The sequence below is a fragment of the Natrix helvetica genome (assembly GCF_964273705.1).
Source record: "Natrix helvetica genome assembly, chromosome: 2".
In the NCBI taxonomy this organism is placed as follows: Eukaryota; Metazoa; Chordata; class Lepidosauria; order Squamata; family Natricidae; genus Natrix; species Natrix helvetica.
In genome coordinates this window covers 94,735,627-94,753,562 of record NC_138552.1, presented here as the reverse complement: position 1 = coordinate 94,753,562, position 17,936 = coordinate 94,735,627, and the positions used below count along the sequence as shown (strand labels likewise).

At 37.5% G+C, this 17,936-nt stretch overlaps 1 protein-coding gene across 1 annotated transcript in view; it reads right to left on the bottom strand.

The window, feature by feature from the left end:
- The window catches only part of RNF20 (ring finger protein 20), a 44,560-nt gene that overhangs the window by 6,776 nt on the left and 19,848 nt on the right, over positions 1 to 17,936 (bottom strand). The window contains exons 2-15 of the mRNA XM_081940745.1: positions 15,786 to 15,954; positions 15,114 to 15,281; positions 14,880 to 15,027; positions 14,578 to 14,760; positions 12,125 to 12,243; positions 9,632 to 9,778; positions 8,615 to 8,692; positions 8,384 to 8,503; positions 5,379 to 5,558; positions 4,761 to 4,896; positions 3,965 to 4,086; positions 2,415 to 2,806; positions 1,608 to 1,725; positions 652 to 801 (exon numbers count right to left, since the gene is read on the bottom strand). Coding sequence (XP_081796871.1) covers positions 652 to 801; positions 1,608 to 1,725; positions 2,415 to 2,806; positions 3,965 to 4,086; positions 4,761 to 4,896; positions 5,379 to 5,558; positions 8,384 to 8,503; positions 8,615 to 8,692; positions 9,632 to 9,778; positions 12,125 to 12,243; positions 14,578 to 14,760; positions 14,880 to 15,027; positions 15,114 to 15,281; positions 15,786 to 15,954 — 2,230 coding nt within the window. The remainder of the gene's footprint in view (positions 1 to 651; positions 802 to 1,607; positions 1,726 to 2,414; positions 2,807 to 3,964; positions 4,087 to 4,760; positions 4,897 to 5,378; positions 5,559 to 8,383; positions 8,504 to 8,614; positions 8,693 to 9,631; positions 9,779 to 12,124; positions 12,244 to 14,577; positions 14,761 to 14,879; positions 15,028 to 15,113; positions 15,282 to 15,785; positions 15,955 to 17,936) is intronic.

The following is a 17,936-nucleotide window of genomic DNA, read 5'->3' as shown; positions in this document are numbered from 1 at the left end:
TAATCTGGTCACCAAGCAAAGTAGTCACTAAGTGAAACCGCAACCGTGCTTAAAATCTCACTTCAGCTTTCCTTTGCTCTAGGGACCTACGAAGGTTGTAAATGCAAGGGCTGGCTGCAAAGTTACATTTTCATCACCTTCATAAGCGGAAAGGGTTGCTGTATGAGGCAGTCACTAAAAGAGGACTATTTTTATATTGCAATCTATGTATTTACCTCAGACATCAGGACTCAAATATGTAACAGTAGCATTTGCACAATGGCATCATCATAAGCATGTCATCATTATGGCCTCATTAGTTTGTGATTATGTTTGTGATGGAAAAAATAACTATCAGGAGCTTCTAGATTTTTTTTAGTTATTGGCATATAATTTAAAACAATTTGTTAATTAACATAAATTATTTAACATGGATTCTGCCTTTCTGATACATATAATTTGCCACAAATATGCATTTTCCTAGCAAAGTAGATGACTCCATTTGAACATAGATATCTGGTGGGGGTGGTAGTAAGAAGAGAGAAAAATATCAACGTTCTTCTCCAATCATCTCTTACCTAGACATTAAGAGGGAATCAAAGATTTAGCAACCTTGAGGAATAAGACTATTTGCTCTACTTGCCTCTCAACCATCTGATTATTACTTCTTACCTGTTTTGCCATGGCTACTTTCTTCTGCAAGTATTCTATCTGTTCTTCCACAGCCCGGATTTTTCGAAGAGCGTCCTCATCAGCCATCTTTTTGCTCTCTTTCTTCTCCTTATCCTCCAGTTCCTTCAGTCTTTGTCTTAGCTCTTCCAACTATAAAAATCAGAATTGTCCAGGAGAAAAGTTTTTTTTAAAGGAATAGAAAATGAATATGCAAACAGTAAAAGAGGAGGATAGCTCAAAGGATCCTAAGGTTTATTCGGAATTACTTGGAGGAAGTAAAAAGGTTTGATAGATATGCTAATTAGCACTAGACAGAATGCCATCTTACAAAATTTCACAGAAAGGAGGATTCTGCATCAACCCATTAAACTGCACTATAGCAGTTGAAGAGAAAGGAAGAGAAATTACATCTCTGGTTTAAATGGAAAAAAAAAACAGAACTAATTCCACTCATTTGTGACACAAAGAGATAATGACTTGTGGCATGTTCTTTTATATTCATTATAAGATCAGTATGTCACTAAAATCCAATACCCAACTATTCTTGTTTTCCTGTTCTCTTTTGTTTGGTTCCTGTTCTTCGTTTGTTCCACGTCTTTTTAGACTGCAAGGAAAAGGCAAGGATTCTTTTTTATGGAATTCTAAGCCAAATTATTTTTTAAAGCTTCATAAAGCAATCTGGAAACTTGGAGGCGAATTAGAAGTGATCTTCATTGAATAGTTAAATCCTTTAATATTCTGCATTTCTGCCTGTCAGTTGGTACCAACTGACAGGCAGAATCTGAATGCTTGAAATGCAGAATATAAAGGGATAGACTTTAAATATTCAATGGAGATCACTTCTAATTCGCCTCCAACTTTCCAGATTGCTTTATGAAGCTTTAAAAATCAGAGTCCATTATATTATGGGAGAGATTAGAACAGAAAATACTTTGGACCACATTGAATATGATTACCTCAGCTTTAGCCTTCTTTTCAGCAGCCATCAGTTGAACTTTGTCTCTCTGCTCTTTGGGAGCGGAGCGGTACATATCTAACAACAACTTCATTTCTTTCTGGCTCTCTTGTGCCTTCCTGAGTAGATTGGAAAATAAAACAGAAGGGTAAAACGGTATAGCACTGCCTAGTGACAAACAATTCAGCTCACTCTTCCCACTAAGTTAAGTCTTATTGTTCCCTGGAGTGATGTTGGGGACAAAAGAGGGGAAAAGGCTATTCATTTTTTTCTATAACTGTGCTGGAACAAATCAATAAATGATCTCGACCCTAGACAGTGTCACAACTGGAGGTTGAAGACCACCTCTTGCTACTTCTTGCTAAGTGAAAGTTCCAAGAAGGTGTGTGTCTCATAAGAGAAAACTTGAAAAAATGCTGGCTGTGGAATGTGATGGTATTGCTTGTCATCAGCCCTTTGCATATGGCCTAGAAATTGCAACTTATATAGCTGAGAGGCTATTAATTGGTGCTGAATGCTGTGAGCATCTCGCACAGATGCTTCATCACTTCATTGGCGCAGGCAGTGTAGAAGCAATCCCAGGTGACTTCCACAAATCCAGGGATTCCCCCTTGTAAATTGACAATATCTGCAAAGTTTAACGCACTGTTAAAAAAATGAAACACCTTTTAAGATCTAGGACCCAACTTCAATCCCTCTGTTTCTTTCCTTTTGACACAGTAATGCTTCACAGGGACCAAAAAATAAAAATCATCTTCAGCTATCACAGTACAACTCTCCAAGGAAAAAGAAATGCAGATCAACTTACTTGAGATCTGCTTTCAATTGCTTGACCAGCTCAGCTTCTCTCTTCCTTCCATCATCGTGTTTTCCTTTGTCCTTCTCTTTGGTAGATTCTCTCTCCTTCTCGGATTCCTTTTGCTTCTGCTTTTCCCTTTCCCTTTCTTTCTCCTTTTCCCTTTCTCTTTCTTTTTCTTTCTCCTTTTCTTTCTCTCGTTCCCGCTCCTTTTCTCGTCTTTCCCTCTCCCGTTCTTCTTCATCTCGTTTTGCTTTAGTTTCCAAAGCATCCTCAGAGGGTCCCTTGGAGGCTGCAGCATGAGAAGGATCCTCAGCTTCCTGTTTGATCTCTGATGGTTCCTCCTTGGCATCTTCAGTGCTGGATTGAGAGTGCAGGACAGCACTGCCACTGCGAGAACGAGTCTGGAGTAGAAGAACAATTTATTAAGGATATGGGTTTTCAAAAAAAAAAAAAAAAACCCTCTTCTTTACCTTCGTTTTACATTGTTAACCAAAACACACCAAAGCAGGGTTTCAAAAATGGGGTAAGATGGGTCACTTTTTTGTGAACCCAAATGTGAAAATACAGAGATCATTGTATATTATCTTTCATGCCCTGTGTAGTTGATACAAGCAAATATTCTGTTCTGAAGATGTAACATTATTGATAGCAGCAAGAATGCTCTGTGCATAAAAATGGTAAAAAAGTTTATTCCCACAATAGATGGCTGGCTGGAAAAACTGATGGAATTGGCAGAGATGGCTAAATTGACAGCTAACTTTGTTTCCTGTGGGAAACCACTTCTCGACTTTGTGCCTGAGGTGGAAAAAAGTGAAATGTTGACTTTGGGTTTTGATAATTAGGTAGGTTTGTTGTTATAGAAATGGCTAGTATGTATTATTATGCAAAAGTAAAAAGTTGAGGCTATATATTATTTTATTTTACTCTGCTAAAAAGGGTATGAAGTCAATGCAATGCTAATTTTTCCTTTTCACCTTTTATCCTGCACTTGTCTTTCATTCTTTCTCCCCTGCTTTCCCACTATTTTTACTTTTCTTTGTATTTTATATTTTTATAAAACTAATTTTAAAAAATTGGAATTTGAGGATGGAATATTATGGGGAATTATGAGCTGCTATAATACATTCTGGGGGTGGGCCAGCAATCTTTAGAAATAAAAATTTCTGAAACAGGCCATGTTTCGTGGTGGTCTGGATATGGTCTGGAACAGTAAGAGAACCCCCCAAATTATCTATCTCCAGATTGCAGTGTTATCTGCACACAAGTTGCTTTTCTTCCACATTTCATTTACTGTGCTTTTCTGTAAAAATAGCCAGAATAGATCAATTAAAGCAACTAATTTCAATGTTTCAATGTTTCTTAAACTACTTGGATAGTAGTTTAAGAAGCATTTTTAATAGGACTACTTATAAAATGGTAAGTATCAAGCTCTTTCTTTAAAAAAAGCACAGCTGGTCATGCAAAGACTATCCCACATGCTCTTCACACCTGAACTAACGCACACACCTGTTTTGCTTCCAGTTTTTTTGAGACAATCTTTATTTTTCCATTTCCCTTACCTTGCTTAAGTCAGACTGAGCCTCCCTCAGCTTCCGCTTATACCTCAACACCTCCCCTTTTAACTGGTGATTATGATTTTGGAGACTGCTGATGAGGTGGCGCATCTCTCGATTGATGGGGCCTACAACACACACATATAACAGATGTATTACATCAACTTCTCCTCAATTTTGCCATTAATAACCCTTCCTCAAATAGACTAATTCCTAGACTAATTGTAACCAATGAAGATTTATATTAGGGACACAACTAATACAAGCCTCCAAAACAAATGAAATGCTACCTGTCAATGACCAAAACAAAAGACCCTCCTTTTGACCTCTGATCATTTCCAGTTATTGAAATGCTGCACACAAAGACAGTGTCATGTTCATATTAATCACAAGAACTTTGCAGATGATTAATACCAGCCATCCTTCAAAAAGGTGCTTATAAAGGGCTTTACCTCCTATGATTCTAGCAATCCAATTACAAAAGAATCTATGGTAGAATAAAAAAAAATATTGCAAGAATGCACAGAAAGTGCCCTTTAAAATAATGGATCAAAAATAATGTACTATAGAAGTAGAATCCTCATGACTCACATCCATCCACCCATCCATTAGATTTGTGTGACATCATACTTCGGGCTTACTTAAAAGATCATATACATCTTAAAACCAATGGCCCTTTAATGTTCAATCATGATGAGCTATGTCATTGGTGAAGTTATGCAGTATTAAAAAGAGTATTTGTGCAGATGGTTTTGTAAAATCAACAAAGTAGAATCACTATGAAAGACCTGGTATGAAGTACCTGCTTGTTCGTTAGCTGCAAGAGTCTGTTCAAATTCAATCCGCAACATCTCATATTCCTTGCGAACCTGAGCAAGAGTGTCTTCCAGCTGAATAACCTCTGTTCGTAATTTCTTGTGTAAGCTGACTTCATCCCGCTGGCAAGGCAAAACAGTGGTTATTGCATTAATGCTGCCATGATGACGAAAGGCTGTAGATACACTTTCTAGAACCATAATGGGTATTCCGGTAACAGAAATTATGCAGTTTACTTGAAACACAACTAAAATGTGATATCATCTATTTCTGTCTGCACTTTTTTTTTTTATTCTAAACCCTTTCTGGGGGATTTTGGCTAGAATAGTTGCTATTCTACTTGCTATTTATCTACTAGTAGCTTTTGTCTTTGCAACCTTCACCTGATTATCCTGATGTTGACACACAGGCTTTAACAAGTGTGTTGGAAAAACATTTTCACTCTGCAATGTCCCAGGCCAGCAAGAACTTCATATCACATAGCTGGGCCTAGAAGGAGTTACTGTCCAAAGCATTTGGAATGAGAAAAGCTGTAAAAGATATAATACTCACTTTCTTATATTTTCAGGACAAAGTAAGAGACACAAAGGGAGAAAGCCATTACCTCAATCAGTTCCACCTGGCGCTGGTGAGTACTTCGGGTACCATGTAGCAGAGTGCGGGCTTCATCCAGCTGTGATTTTAACTGGAGACTCTCATTATATAATACAGAGAACTGGGATTGCATGCAACGGTATTCTGGAGTTTCCTTCACTACCTCTTCTACTGCCTGCCTTAGATCCATCTGGTTGGGCCCATGAAAGAGAAGTGATTCATATATATTTGATAAAAATAAAGGCAATAAAAATGCAATCCAAAAAATACACAAAGAAAGCAACTGTCACCAATCTGAGAGTTATGTTTAGGTATTACCCTTTCATTCATAACAACAAAGACAATCTCTGAAACCAAATTCTTTCCAAGGTGGTTAATAAAATAAAATTGCTATCAAGCTTTTACATAAAATCCCATATGGCCATTTAAAAAGAGAACAATAAATCATGAAATCTGGCAATATAATCTGAAGCTACTCGTAATTCTCAAATTAAAGAATATACATGAAGTAAACATTTATGTATTGCTTTGATTAAATATAATCAACAGCCTGCATATTTTGTAGCATACTTTATATGTGGGATAATAAAGTAAGAGGATGCAACATGATTTCCAATCTTTATTAGAGTATCTTGAAAGCAAAATAAAGAGAGAAGCTAAAAGAACAGCAGGACAACTTCTTGAATTGAAGTTATCCCATCAGAGACTTGCATTCAATTGATACCATGGGATATATCACTGGATATTTAGATGCACCCTGGTCAATAAGAAGAATTGTAGCTTTAGTTTTGTTTCTTCAACTGATCATTGCATACAAAAAAAATATGCTGGGACCCAGTTATTTATCAGTTTGATGGCATTGCTGAAACCATGACACCCCAAAGACACATCAATGCACTTTTCCCAAGAGCAACAAGTTTTCAACACTGCCATTTCCACCTGCAATATTGCTCTGAATGCTTGATTTTTACAGAGACCTGACTTTGTTTTATATCATATGGGTGATGTCACCTATTAAATGTTACAATTATAAAACAAGGCTAAAACTTCAAGAAGTTTTCAACTGATCAACTGAATAATCAATGTTATTCTAACGGTATATTCCTTGCAATAAAATATGTATCACAACATGTCCTTAATTTCAAGAGACAAGAGTTCTTTAAGGCAATGGAATGACTTTTCCCAAGTAAAATCAAAACACACAACATATCTAGGATATCATATATACAACTTTTCTTATGTATATTTTGGGCATTCTGTAAAAAGAACTATGTAGATGGACACTATGAGAAGGTGGACAATTCAACAGCAATCTAGTTAAAGCTAAGCAAATCTGGGGAGTTTTCAGAGACTAGATGGAAGAGTGCTTCAAACCTTAACTATCTGGCTTTCAGCTGTATGAGGAAAATATATATTAAACAATGTATGTAATAATTTTGTTTCTAGAATAAATATCAGAATAATGGTTAAAATAATATAGACAAAGTATGTTACCAATATCTCCAGCTTACTCTATTAGTCCAGAGGGGGGCAGCATTGCATCAGACAAATCTGCTTCCTAACTACTGGTATACCAGTTACAATGAAGCTAATGTATTAAAATCAACACAGCATATAGATAATGTGGAGTTATACACTCTTACAATACTTTTTAAAAAGAAAAATCAGAAAGTAATGATGAATTAAGACAAGAAATCAAAGCAGTTTGTATCTGCTGAATTCTGCCCATACCATAGACCTGGAGAGGTTGCAATTTATATCAGTTTGAAGCAGTGGTAGGTTGCCATTTTTTTACTAGCGGTTTGGGTGCATTCCTGCGCACGCGACACTTCTGCGCATGGCCGGAGCCTCCCGCCGCCGCTACTACAGGTTCTACAGGTTCGGCCGAACTGGGAGCAACCCATTTCTGGTTTGAAGGGTCAATAATATTAGGTTGGTATGTCGAGGGCTGTTCTCCAGAAAAGGAGTTCAGGACTTTTAAGAGCTTAAATGGATGTCTTAACCATCTGCTAGACTTAAGACTTTATAAAATTTACCAAAGCTTCCTAAAATGTTTAAAAAGGACCAATAAATTCTCAGATATGAGAAGATTTCAGGCATCACAAAAGTGATGCCAGCAGGCTGCAATTCAGTATGGATGCAAGTTTTGTATCTCTGCCCTTTAGAACATGCTCATTTTGACAAATAGCGAGCTCCAGGCTAGGTAGGAAACTGCTTATTTTATTCAGACCTTGGGCTCTTATAGTCAACTAAGAAGTTAATCATCCTGATCCTTTTGGATCCACTTGGAACAATTCATCATTCACACTTTTCCTCTGGAAACCTGGCAGGCCCCTACCCTTCTGACTTTCCAGTAAGCACTTAAGAACTTATTTTTCTTAGTATTGTTATGGACTGCACTGAGGACGTTTGGTTGCAAATCATGTTTTCTGTTCTTGGTTTTATTGTTTCCTGTTTTACTGCTTTATATTCCTGGCTTGTGAATCACCCAGAAATTGGTTTTAAGATGGGTAGCTATACAAATGTCGTTAATGAATACACAAATTCATTATACAAATGCAATGATCTGCCCTTTATGGGAGCTGTTGTGGTTAGAAAGAGCTACCTTTGGCTTCAAGAGATATTCCCGTGGGCCAAAGTCTCTTCTTGGAAAGTTCCTGGATTGGTCCGTCTCACTCACATATCCAGACTGACTACTAAAGTCTTGATGAATAAGCAGCAGACTGTAAAGATTTGGGGTTAGGAAGCTGACCAAAACCAATGGTCTTCCTGACTTAAACATCTGATAGTGTCCTCCAAGTACTGCAGAGATTTCATATCTTCATACATTCCTTCATCCATTCAGAAGACACACCTGGTAAAACTGGTCCATTCAATAACAAAGATAGGAACTATTGACTGTTAATTCTGACTCTTAGATGGACTCCAAAATTAAAGCCTTGCAAATGTGAGATGAACTACACTTTCAAATTTAACAGTTTCCAGACTTTTGGGAAACACATGCCCTATTCATACCTTTAGCTTGTCATTCTGAGTTGTCACCTCCTCAAGATCCTGACGCAATTTTTCTAATTCACTCAAACGGTTTTGGGCAAGTTCCTTGTTTTCCTCAAGTTCTGCATTCATCTCCTCAAACTGCAAAATGGAAGAACACCAGGACCACAAATGTGTAAAATCCTGTGCTTTGTGCTCTCTCTCTCTCTCTGATCCCCCCACTACCTCTATGCCGTGAACCTTAAAAGTTACCTTTCGAGAGTTGATTGTGATTGTACCTCCATAGAGACTGCTACCTGCTCCATATACCTTGTATCCTTTTGAGTTTACCTGTAACATTTACAATTTAAAAAAACATATATTAAGATTATCTGTTTGGAAACATTTAACAGCTGTAAAACTGCAAATTGTACGAAATGAAAAATTATCCAATTGGAGTTATGGACTGATCCTTATTGCCATCATTAAATAGAAAATGATAATGTATTTGGTCTCCCCAGCTTTTTTGAAAATGTTGTTTTAAGATTTCCCTCTGCATATATAAAGGTTTTTGGTTGTTTTTCTGTATGTGCATTTTAACTTTTGAAACTAAATTATCAATAGCAATAATTTTGTCCCTCATGGAGATATATATAGATAATACAAAAAATGGATTAGAGAAATATTTAGTCATGGTTTATGAAGAAAACAACACTAAATTAAAAACTTTATTCTGACTCAAAACAATTTCAAATGAGGTGTGAAAGCAAGCCAAATTCCAAAAAAATATTTTATTCGATTTTTTTTATTTTATTAATGCACTGCTTTTAGAATATTTATTTATTAGAATTATTATTTATTATAATAATACAATTTTGTTTCTTTCAGGGAAAGGCAGGAAGCTATTCAAAGCACTACCACAAACTATTGGAAATTTTTTCATAATAAATGAGCAGCCAGCAACAGCTGTCCAAAAAGAGATTTCCACTGTCTTTCAAGAACAATTTTCCAAGAGGAAATTTTAAGAAGGAAGCCCTTTTTTCTGAAAAGAGGCATATTAACATTGTTATATTTTACTTCCTCCAATTTTATACATTTGGTTTCCAGTTCTCTTTTTTTTAAAAAAAAAAAACTGCTATTCTTTACAATCATTGTGCAACTACAGAGACATTCACTGAAATGCAAAATGCCTATCTAAGAAGGTAAGAAAGTCCAAGTTGATGACCACATTTTCACATTACCCAAGAAATATGATATGTTCCTATTTTTTAATCTGGGACTGCTACTTACTCTTTCTAGAACATCTGCCAGGTGCCTGTTCAACCGCTGTTCTCGTTTGCGGATTTTGTCCGTATCCCACTGCAAGTCTTCAATTGTAGTTTCTAGCACAGATACACGAGACTCCGCTGTCTCTACTTTCCCTTGTAATTTGGAAAACTGAGGCAAAGAAATTAGAAGGGACAGAAGTTAAATGAGATTCCTGTATTTATTCTTGAGAGCGACTATTCAGTTTTGACATTCTGTGTGTTACACAAAAATCTTAAATTTTACTTCTACCTTCACCAAGGATGCCATTGCCACATGCTTGCAAATACAGAAATTTTCAGGGGCTACTATGAAACTTCCCTCTTTGCTCCTCCCTTCCACTGCACCCACACCCTATCTCATTCAGGGTGTCACTACAAAGTCCACAACCTATACACTATATACATCCTATGAATGACTTGTTTCTGTGCCACAATGTTGAACCACAACTCTAAAAGACACCTTCACAACATGGGAATCATTTCAGTTTTAAAATGCCAGAGTTACAGAATACCTTTTTTGAAGCAAATGTTCAAGCTAACTAATAATTATGGGATTGTTCTCATACAACAGGAGAACAATGAATTAAATTGCAGGAAGATTTAAAACGGAGAAGGCAAGTTTTCCCATTTATTAATTTTCTGTTTAAGAAATGTATGTCATGCTTCTCTACAAAAGAAGGCATTGCTTTGACAGACTCACAATTTTTAAACTGAATATTTAAAAAAAATATTTAAAACACATTTATAATTGAAAGCAAGACACAAAGGGAAAACTGTAACCTAACTTAACTGTTAGTGAGTAGGACTAACAGTATCAGAATAAAATGTTCATTAAAACTGTTGATTCTTGGAAATGCTGGTTCCAAGAATCAACATCTTGAACATCATTGAGCAACAAAGAAGCCGCCAATGCAGTTCACAGAGAACAAATGACAGTGAACAGAGCACTCTGCAGAGAGCAATATGGCATTTTGACCTTGCTTTCATTTCTAAATACTGTCCAGAAGCTTCCCCCTATTGCCCATGCTGCAATATTCAAGGCAAGAAATGAAGGTGGCCAGAATCTCTTTTTCTTAGCCAGAGTAGCTATAGTCTCTGTCCTCCAAGAACAATGCAAGGTACAGAACTACCTAAGGCTGTGGTTTTTTTACATAGAATGCAACCCTAACCGCAATATATTGCACCTCAGTCCAAAACTAGCTTGATGGTTAATTCACCTCCATATATTACAGGTAGTCCTCGAGTTACAAGCACAATGGAGCCCAAACTTTATGTAGCTAAGTGAAACATCTGTTAAGTGAGTTTGTCCCATTTTACGGCTTTTCTTGCCACAGTTGTTAAGTGAATTGTTGCATCTCTTAAGTTAGTAATATGGTTGTTAAGTGAATCTGGATTGCCTATTGACTTTGCTTGTCCGAAGGTCGCAAAAGTGATCACATGACCCCAGGAAACTGCAACCGTCATAAATATGAACCACTTGCCAAGCACTGAATTTTGATCATGGGGATGCTGCAACGGTCATGTGTGAAAGCCGCTTTTTTCAATGCAGTTGTAACTTTGAATGGTCACTAAATAGACTGTTGTTAAGTCAAGGACTACCTGCACTGCATCCATATTCTCCATCTAGGACCCATGAATTTCAACAAAGCCTACAGCAATCATTGGGGAGCAATATGTGTGAAGCCTAACTATCTGAATAGCTGAGATTGTCAATTATTTGAGAATAAGTTGAGAAATATATTAAGGACCAAAGAGGATGGTGAAACTATAACTTGGTAGAGATGAGAAGCCATAATCTTATGGCTCATGCTCCTAGCAGAAAAATTATGAGGACACTGATGCTGCTGTCCCAATAATATTTGAATAAACAGAATGTCTGAGTGCAGCCATCTGTACCTACTTCTAGTAACCTCAAAAAGCCTATTCCTACCTCCAATCAATATATAAGAAACAATGTATTTATTTAATTTGGGGTATTGGTGAATTATAAAGTCTGAGTTTTAGACTAAAAATAAATTTAAAATTAACAAATATTTTATTTGCACTTCTCATGATAGCTAATGAATGAGAAAAGACCAGTTGCACCAATAGGATTCATAACAATGAACTGCACTCAATGTTGTTTCAGCTTTACTAGTGATGTGATACACATAAATGTATACTATTACCTAATAACTGGCTGGCACTATGAGAGCTCTGCTTCGTTTTTTTTCCCGTTTTCTTCTTCACAATCTACTTTTAGGTTTCACAGCTTATAGTTTCCCCCTTCATTGAACATCACCAACCTATTCTTCTCCTAGACACCTCAAAATTTTGCACTGTGTAAGTTACAAGGCCTAGCAAATAATGTATATGTAAGATTCAGCAGCTTCTTAATTAACATCCTTCTCCTTTATGTCTTTTCCTCTGTCTCCCAAAATCAAAATCCTAACCCCATCACTTTTGCTACATGGCTTCATAGAATCTTTCCTTGTACCTCCTGAGACATAGAGCGATGTTTCTCCTGAAGCAAATCAGCCAATTCCTGCAGTCTTCTGTTCTCATTTGCTAGAAAGGAATTCAGCTCTTGAACAGCCTCTTCCATTAGGGATACATCTGAAGATGAAAGGGGGGGGGGGGGGAGGAATGATGAACATTAGCATATTGAAGCTATCAAGCCTCTAAATATTTTCTTTAAAAAATAGAAATAAACAAGACATGATAATTATTATATTTTTTATAGGAACCCAATTATTTTTATTTTTTAAAGAAAGTGTCTAGCCTTACAGATTTTCAGAACAAGCTTCAGGAGGATGGGAACAATTCTATATAATCTTGAATAATTTTAAAGTATTGTTTCAAAAAACCAGGATAACTAATAAAATATCTGCATTCTTCACAATTTTTATTGTTAAAATTTGGAAATAATTGTCTAAAAATAGATCTAATGAAACAATGTATAGCAATAGAGCCGTGGTGGCGCAGAGATTAGAATGCAGTATTGCAGGCTTGCTACTGCCTGCTGCCAACAGTTTGGTAGTTTGATTTTCATCAGCTCAAGGTTATTTATTTATTTTATTTTATTAAATTTGTTAGCCGCTCCCTCTCCACAAAGGGACTCGGGGCGGCGTACAATAAATGAAACACATATTATAAAAATTACACATTGTACACATTGTACAGAGGAGGTATAAAACATAATACAATATTATAATAACATATAAATATTAAAATATTTATTTAAATTAAAACCCCAATAGAGATTATAAGTTTAAAAAATTGCCAGGGGGAATAAAACGGAACTATGGTTGAGCCAGGCCTGCTAGTTGAAAAAGGTGGGTCTTGAGTTTTGAACAGAAGGAGCGGAGGTCGGTGGTAATCCTAATATCCGGGGGGAGGTCATTCCAGAGGGCTGGGCCCATCACAGAGAAGGCCCTACTCCTGGGCGCCGCCCTTTGGCACTGCTTAGTGGACGGCACCCGGAGAAGTCCCTCTCTGTGAGAGCGAATTGGTCGTAGGGATGTATGGGGCAGGATGCGATCCCGCATGTAGCTAGGTTGGCTCAGCCTTCCAAGGTCGTTAAAGTTAGGACTCAGATTGCTGGGGGCAATATGCTGATTCTGTAAACTGCTTAGAGAGGGGCTGTAAAGCACCATGAAGCGATATATAAGACTAAGTGCCATTGTTAGTGCTAATAGCGCTTAGATTTATATACTACTTCATAACAGTTACAGCCCCTCCCTAAGCTATTTACAGAGTCAGTATATGGCCCCAACAACCTCAGTTCTCATTTTACTGACCTCGTAAGAATGGAAGACTAAGTCAATCTTGAGCCGATTAGGATCAAACAGCTGGCAGTTGGCAGAATTAACCGGCAATACTGCATTCTAACCATTGTGCCACAATGGCTCTGTAATGTATATTTTGAATCTATACTACATCAGAAGATTTTAAGATTTTTCTTTCCTACAGCATTTTATTGTTTTTTTTTCTTTTTGTTTATTTATTTTCAGTTTTACAGATATTTCTAAATATATTTATAATGGTACAAATAACATTGTAGTGAACTCCCTATTACACAGAACTAAAGTACAATAAAGAAATCAAACATAAAATGTAACTACAAATTATAAAATATATAAATAACCATTGTGGATGCAAACCTCATGCAGAAAAAGTGTACCATGAATAAGTTGAAATATTAATGATGTTTGGTACTGTCTACATAAAGAAACCAAAATGAAGGTTTTTCACGGATTTTATTAGGAGTTCAACTAAATCAGAAAACAAATGTTAATTTAGCAATAGAAAGATGGACCGAATTTAAAAAGCAACTGAACCAAATAATACCACATGCATGATAAAAAGATTATAAAGATGCCTTTTAAGGAGCTACAGTGCAGCCTGGATTATATACCAGGTTAACCTGCAAGTAATTTGGACCTAAGAATGTGAGAATAGACACATCATTTAACTTGGAAGTCATGGTAAATCACCAGAGCCTGTTCTTTCAATTTTCAACTCCAACAAGATACTGTACTCAAGAATATCAAAACACATTGTTGGATTGATAATCTTCAGACAATATTGGCAATAGCCAGGAGCAATTGGAATTGGATATCTAGTAATATGAGAAGAGTCAAAAAGTGTTCTTAATATAGTTTATCAAGTTCAAAATTCATTTTATCTGATAATTCCAGTTTACTACAAGGTGTAGTCTGCCCTATTGTGGCAACTCTCTTAATGTGAAGTTGCAATTCCAGCCAAATATCTATTTTTAGCATAATTTCAAAGGAACCTGCTATAAATCATTATTTATTTGTCAAATTGGCAGTAAAGTCAATGGATTAGCAACAGATTAGCCCTGAATTATTCCTTGAAAGGTTATCTAAGTACAAATGTTTTGAAAATGCAATATGGTATATCCATAAATCCTGGAAAATGTCATACCTCCACTGTTCAGTTTCTGAGACAGCACATCCACTCTCTCCTGAAGTTTATCATACATTGTCACAATCTGTGTGACTGCACGGCGGGAAGACTCAAAACGTTCCTGTAGTTGGGATTCCATTTCTTCACTAGTGCTACTAGCCAGGGTAGCCAGAAAGGAGAATGCAGGTTCAAATATTTCTCCTAAATTATAATAGTGCAAGAAAACAATTATAACTCGATGTAATCTGGATCCAAAAAATAAATTATTTCATACTACCATGAGATCATAAGCATCTACCATCCTGTAGCAGATACTTTACCTCGATCCCTCTCATCTTTACGCTCTTGGTTGCTGTCTGAATCGGGTTCTGGTTCTGGTACCACCAACGCTTTTCGCTCTGACAGAAGATCCCCAAGTCCTTGATCCAGGTCATAGCGTTTCAAAATGATGCGAATGTTCTCATCAAACTGAAAAGAGGACATGTTTCATTGATAACAAAGTTTGCCAAGCATAATTAAAGGGATGGGACCATTAGGAGAAAAATGCAGCAGACCTGACTCCAGTAGCGGTTGACAATCAGTAGCGAAGCATCATCTGTGGCTTGACGCTTTTCCAGTTTCTCTATATGCTCTCGCAGCTCATCTTCAATAGCCTGTCGTTGGTCCAGCATCTCTGCCAGTTTTCGGTTCTTAGTCTGAAGCGTGCGAATGTCCAGTTCTTCCTGAAATACATCCAACATGGTATAGTGATAACAATGTTGATCTAGGTTTGGGAAGAATAACTATTCATTTCAATGTATGTCTGAAGTGGTAAGTCAGCATTAAGCAACCTGATGGTCTCCACATTTCTTGGACCAAAGTATCCATAATCTTTTGCTACTGAATTCCAAAATATCTAGAGAACGCTAGGTATCTACATATCAAAATCCGATTCGTAACATTTCACACTATAGGAAAGGGGTTATCACACAAAGTTTCTCAAATATCCCCCTTCCAATAAAAATTCATAAGTAGTATGAAAGGGAAAAGGAATGAGTAAGGGCTCACAATTAATCACCCACATCCTACCCTAGAAACAAGTTTATCACTTCCATGATAGTTACACCCAAGTCCACACAGCTTTGTGATAGAACCCATCTCAGAGGCTGTGGGAGTCCAGAAGAGCATAATAATCAAAATAATATTGCATTCCACAGAAAGAGTAAAACCCAACAGGAGATACAAACCGTTGAGGAAATGCCACCAAGCTTAATAGTCTCCACAGTGGTCTCCGAGTCCTCAACTCCTGCCTTCTTCTCTGGAGGAGCTGATGGGCTTGTCTCCACAGCCATTCGTTTGTTCCCAATCCCAGACATAGCTAAAAACTGAAGGTTCCCACTTCTCCAATTATTCTTCCTGAAAGAATGAGAAGGAACATTGTAAATATTTGAATTTTAACTTTTCTCATTTGTCTTACTGAGACATATTTCCAATAATGAGGAGAAAAAACTAAACAAGACAACAAATTGTATTTGAAACAAAATGCATGCAAATCCCCTCTCCTGTATTATAATTTTTTCACTCAAGGCCTCATTAGTTTTAAACAAAGAAAAAAAAACATTTTCCATCTTAGAATCCACAAAATGGTCTCAAAATGCTTGTTTAATTCGCTATTTACTGCTTTTTTGCCCATTTGAGATCTGCTGACAATCCTCTGGGATCAGAACTCAGAACATTTAGATTTGATTTAATTATTTTAAAGCAAACAGGGATTTGAACTGCATCTGGTTATGGAGTCTTTAACGGTCTCTGAGCTTGGTTGTTAGCTTGCCGATGTTTCATTGCCCTATTAGACTCCCACCAAAAACTGGCAAAGCAAGCTAAAGTATATAAACAGAAAGCAAACACCACACTTACTGGTACTGATGAAGTTACCTAGTTGGCTAATGAAACATCTGTATGCAAACAACCAAGCTCCAACACCAAGGACTCCATACTTCAATCCTGAGCTACAGATATTCTACAGATAGTCCTTGACTTATGACAATTGAGCCCAAAATTTATGTTGCTAAGTAACAAATTGGTTGTGAGCGAGCTTTGTCCCATTTTATTACTTTCCTTGTCACATTTGTTAACTGAATCACTGCAGTTGTTAAATTAGTGACATGATTATTTCCACGCTGACTGTCAGAAGGTTGCAAAAGGTGACCCTGCAAGCATCATAAATGTGAGTCAGTTGTCAAGCATCCAAATATAAACCATGTGACCATGGGGATGCTGCCATGGTCGTAAGTCTGAAACACGTTCATAAGTCACTTTTTTCAGTGCTGCTGTAACTTCAAACAGTCACTAAGTGAACTGTTGTAAGTCAAGGACTACCTGCATTGTCATCTAGCTTTCCATAAGCTGAATAGCACAAATATAAAGACAGCAAGAAGGTGGGGGAAGAGTTAACAAACAAAACATAATGACAGGCTAAGGAATAAAATAGTATCCCACCCCTGGATCAAAACTTTGTTCCTTAGCCTGTCATACCTTTCGTTTGGTAACTCTGTCACACCTTCTTGTCTCCTTTGCATTTTCACTGTTCTGTTTAGTGAAAACTTAAGATAACAATAGAATATCTGGAGTTCAGGATTGAGTCCTTGGTTCTGTCTGTGATGGGTTGTTTGTGGGATCAAAAGGTATCCACCAACAAGGAGGTGAGTGCCCTGGGGAGCAAAAAAAAACAAGAAGCGATAAAACATACTGAGAAAATAATAACAACAGGTGCTCCACTGTCTTCTAAATGCTGCTTGTTCAAAGAAAAGAAGAAGAAAAAAACTTTGCTCATGCTCTGGAGAACTCTTAAACGAGAGACACCTACAATGACCGAAGCTGTCAATAGCCGCCCAGGGCAGCACACGGTTTACCGCTCGCTGGGTCTGCAGTCCAACGTCCTCGGTTCTTCCAGCCCCACACATTCCTCCATGTCCCCCCCCCACCCAGCACCCGCAGCCTCAGAAAGAGACCGCTCGGTTTACGACAGCACTGAATCCCGCCTCTTCAACCCCACCTCCTCTCCCCAGGCGCCGTCCCAGGAGATAAGGAGGGCGACACCCACCCACCCCCCAAAAAAGCGGAAGGCCTCCCCGACCGCCGATACGGTCCCTGCCTCTTCACTTGCTCACCAACCCCTACAGAGCCTGCGGCCTACAACGATTGCCACAGGAAACCGTACGCCGACGATGAACGCCAAGCAACCAATCCAGCCTCGCTTCTTTCCCCTCCTTTAGAACGGCCTCTTTTGCCCTGACGTAAAATGGCCGCCGCACCATAGCTTCACAAGCGTTAGAGGGAGCGAAGAAAGCGAAGGTGCTCAGATTCCGGGTTCAGTTTTCATAAACTTCTCTTTCCCT